Raw genomic sequence first — 4,135 nt, 5'->3', positions numbered from 1 at the left:
GCAAGGTACAAGCCAACAGGAATGTGGCATTAGATCTCTCATGTTTGCACAATCACTCGCTACCCAAATATCACTCCAGATGGATTCAAAGGTCATTACATTCACCAAGAGATTGAGAAAAGAATTTGTGAGGAGTACAGCGGCTGTGTAGTGGTTTTCCACGTATGATAGAGCTAAGATGGGAGCTGCTGAAGTTGACATGAGTTCCTTCTGACCCCAGGAGACAGAATGTGGTCCGGAACTGTGAACACCATATGTGACTCACGTGGCCATCAGAGGCATTAATGTGATAAGCAGGACAGCCAGCTTATTCTTGCCAACACATTAAGCCACTGGGATCTTTGGAAAAGGCGATTGATCATGGTATTTGGATGCATAAAATAGAATTTTCAAAGACCTAACAATCTATGTAAATATAAAAACTCTAGTTCGGGGTGCCTGGGTGGCTCAGTCAGTTAAGCGGCAGACTCTTGATTTTGGCTCAGGTCATGATCTCATGGTTCATGGGCTCGAGCCCCAAGTCATGCTCTGCACTGGCAGTGAAACTGCAGGTTTCTCTGTCTCTCTCAAAATAAATAAATAAACTTAAAAGAAAAACAACTCTAGTTCCGAGGTGAGAAGGTTTGACATGAGTCACCCAAAGGAAGAGTCACAATCTCTCACTTGATTGTCAGGCCTGAGACTTTTCAGTGACCCAGGTCCCACCCCTGTTGAGGATGGACTTCTAAAACCGCCATGCATTATGATCAACATTTTCCTCCTAACCTTACCCGAAGGCAGTGACGTGAAGCAGCAGGTTCCTAATGTTTCATGAATGCCAGCTGTACGACACTGCCATTCTGCTCCTGCCTTAGTGACAGCACATTGTTCACTTAATGGTCATAGAGGGACTATGTATTCCATAGAAATTGGCTTCCACTTGTTTCTCATTCTTTCATTCTTTCTATTTTTCTTTATTCCCTTCTTCCATCACTCCTTTGTTTCTCCCTCCCTTCTGTGCATTCTCTCTCTTTTTTTTCTTAGCAAGAGTTAACATTGACCAAAATGCTAGAATTCAAAAGACCTGTGGCCTTCTACCTGGAAAAGAGTGAATGGGGTAAAAAGGAAAATACTAAGATCATTTTTTTTTTGAAAACTGGATTCTGGCTCTAACACTAAAGCAAAATGCCATTGCAGCTTCCCAATCAAACTGGCGGCATAAAGGTTGCGTGGTGAATGAAGGAGTTCACTTACTCTGTCTCACAAAGACCATGGCAAGTCCACAGATATTCTGTTATTCATACCCACTTTCCGAGATGCATATTTAGAAATGACAAAGTTGGCCACTGACAGAATACCCACCTTGCTTTTGTGATCTATAAATGAGGACTATTATGGTAGGAACTGACAAGGAATATATCCTGAGGATGGTCCCGCCTATCAAAACATTAGTAGAAATCCAGTAATGCCTGCCGGGGGGAATCACGTAGATCAGTGACAAAGTAATTGAAGAATCATGGGTTGTGATTTCTATTTTTATCTTCAATGAACTTCTGTTTTCAACTGTGTTGAAGAAAATTAGATCTTGGAGACTAAATATGAGTTGTTATAGAGTTAATTTCATGTTGATTCCAGTTCCAGATATGACCTTTTCCTACAGTGGTTAACATAAACTTTCATACTTGGTATGACTTGGGTATAACAAATTTCCTTTTTCCTAAAGCAGATAATCTAAGGGGGTAGAAGCCTTCCCCTGGCAGGAATAACAGCATACCCTCATTCCTTTGCCTTTTCCTGTCATTTAAGATGCACCCAATTTCCTTTATTAAATATTTTATGGCAGGGGTGCGTGGGTGGCTCAGTCAGTTAAGTGTCCAACTCTTGATTTGGTTCAGGTCAAGATCTTACAAATTGTGGCATTGAGCCCCACTTCAGGCTCTGTGCTGATAGGATAGACGTGGCTTGGGATATTCCTTCAACCCCTCTGTCCCACCACACCCATTCCTCCTCTCTTTCTCAAAATAAATAAACACTAAAAATGACAGAAGAAATAGTTGCTCGTAATGTATGAAAAACTTCTATCAATCAAATGCTGTAAAAAGATAGACTGCAGTTTGTCAATCTATGAACTGATACAAATATCATGATCTAGGTTTTCGAGGGTTTGGAGCCCTGTTACTCAAGTCTTTATCCTGAAACAAAGAATCTTTATGCTGAGAACGTCCCTCTGCTAAAGGGCTTTCCCAGGGCTTGCTTGATGTCTCTGTTCCTCAGGCCATAGATGAAGGGGTTCAGCATGGGTGTCACCACTGTGTACATGACTGAGGCTATGGCACTTGTCCTGGAGTTTTGTGCAGCAGCAGAACTCAGATACACCCCAAGGCTTGTACCATAGAACAAAGAGACCACTGAGAGGTGAGACCCACACGTGGAAAATGCTTTATACTTGCCCCTCACTGATGAAATTCTCAAAATGGAAGTGACAATTCTAGAGTAAGAGGAAAGGATGCCAGTGAGTGGAACAACACCCAGAAGTCCACCTGCCAGATACACTGCCAGGTCATTGAGGAAGGTATCAGAGCAAGCAAGTTGGATCACCTGGTTAAGTTCACAGAAAAAGTGAAAGATTTCCAGATCTGTGCAAAAAGAGAGTCGCAAAATCAGTAAGTCATGTAATAAAGAGTTAAAGATACTCAATACCCAGGATCCCAAGAGCAGGATGCCACAGAACTTGGGATTCATGATGACCATGTAGTGCAGTGGGTGACAGATGGCCACAAACCGGTCATAGGCCATCACGGTCAAGAGGAAGGTGTCTAATACTCCAAAAAGCATGAAAAAGTACATCTGGCTGAGGCAGCCTTCGTAGGTGATCACTTTGCTCTGCGTCTGGATGTTCAGCAGCATCTTTGGGACGGTGGTGGAGGTGAAACAGATGTCTGAAAAGCACAGGTTGGAGAGGAAGAAGTACATGGGCGTGTGGAGGCGGGAGTCTGTGATAATGGCCAGGATCATGAGCAGGTTCCCAGTGAAGGTGACCAGGTACATGGACAGGAACGGCCAAAAGAGCAGTGACTGCAGCTCCCCCTCATCTGAGAGTCCCAAGAGGATAAATTCTGTAACACGGGTTTGATTTCCTCCTTCCATGTGTCTGGTGAAAACAGCTGGAACAGAGACAAGAGCATTGTAAAGGCACAGGCAGTGATCACAGAATCGAAAGAAATGCTGTGTTTTCAACATACTTCACCCATTAATCATTATACATTCCCTACCATTCTTGAATAGGTACCAGAAAATTTCAGAGAATCTGAATGTTCCATGTTTTCCATGAGTCTGAAACTGTTTGCAATTCTTGTTCTGAATCAAAACAATTTTTCAAAGCAATGTTCTTCTCCATAAATTTCCTGAGACCTTTTTTTTTGACCCAACAAAATTTACAAATTATACTGTGACAAGTGTTGTTTAAAGCATAGCAAAAAGTAGTGATGTGTGTTTTACCTTAACAAGACTGAGTCTAAGATGTGTGTGTCTCACAGGAGGAATCGAATATTAATAAAGTAATAAATGACGTTTCAAGTGGTGGTTACAACTAACAGGTAAAATAATTCAGGACAACGTTGTCCTAGGTGGAAGGGAAAGCTGCCTTTGTATCATGTGCGATCAGGAGCTTCTGAGCTGGAAAACTAAGAAATATATGAACCGTGCAGATATCTTTGAAAAAAAAAACACTTAAGGCAGAGAAATCACATGTGGAAAGAACTTGAATCAAGAGCTCACATGAAAGCATCAGGCAACATCAAAAAGAATGTTGTGAGCAGAGCAGGTAACACAACAGGAGTAGGAGTTGGATGCAAATAACAGAGAGAAGAGCTCAAAGCCTTCTGCATCTGTGGAAACATTCTAAGGCAATGGACACCACAGTTCACCATCATTTTTATATGTATATGTTATATATGATGTCTGTCTACAACAGGATACATTTTATGTAATGTATACAAATGGAACATAATTCATTCCTGCATAATTCTCTGTCTTTCTCTCTACCTTTACTCTGGGTCCAGTTGGTCTAATTTCTGCATTTTCTATTGCATAAGACAGCTTCATCTTTCTATAAATGCTTTATGGGTGTGTACTTCACTAATAAATATTCTTTGCA

General features: G+C 41.5%; 1 protein-coding gene across 1 annotated transcript; it reads right to left on the bottom strand.

Annotated features, from left to right (window-relative positions):
* Positions 1 to 2,187: 2,187 nt before the first annotated feature.
* LOC144614167 (olfactory receptor 7C1-like) lies at positions 2,188 to 3,126 on the bottom strand. Its single transcript, XM_078436739.2, has one exon. The coding sequence runs from the start codon at positions 3,124 to 3,126 to the stop codon at positions 2,188 to 2,190; it is 939 nt and encodes a 312-aa protein (XP_078292865.2).
* Between the last annotated feature and the right edge of the window lie 1,009 nt (positions 3,127 to 4,135).

Source organism: Panthera onca, chromosome A2 (assembly GCF_046562875.1).
Source record: "Panthera onca isolate mPanOnc1 chromosome A2, mPanOnc1 haplotype 2, whole genome shotgun sequence".
Classification (NCBI taxonomy): Eukaryota; Metazoa; Chordata; class Mammalia; order Carnivora; family Felidae; genus Panthera; species Panthera onca.
This window is presented reverse-complemented; position numbering and strand designations above follow the sequence as displayed.

Excerpts from the sequence above, each read along its gene's own strand:
- LOC144614167 (XM_078436739.2), bottom strand. The coding sequence starts at position 3,126 with ATGGAAGGAGGAAATCAAACCCGTGTTACAGAATTTATCCTCTTGGGA.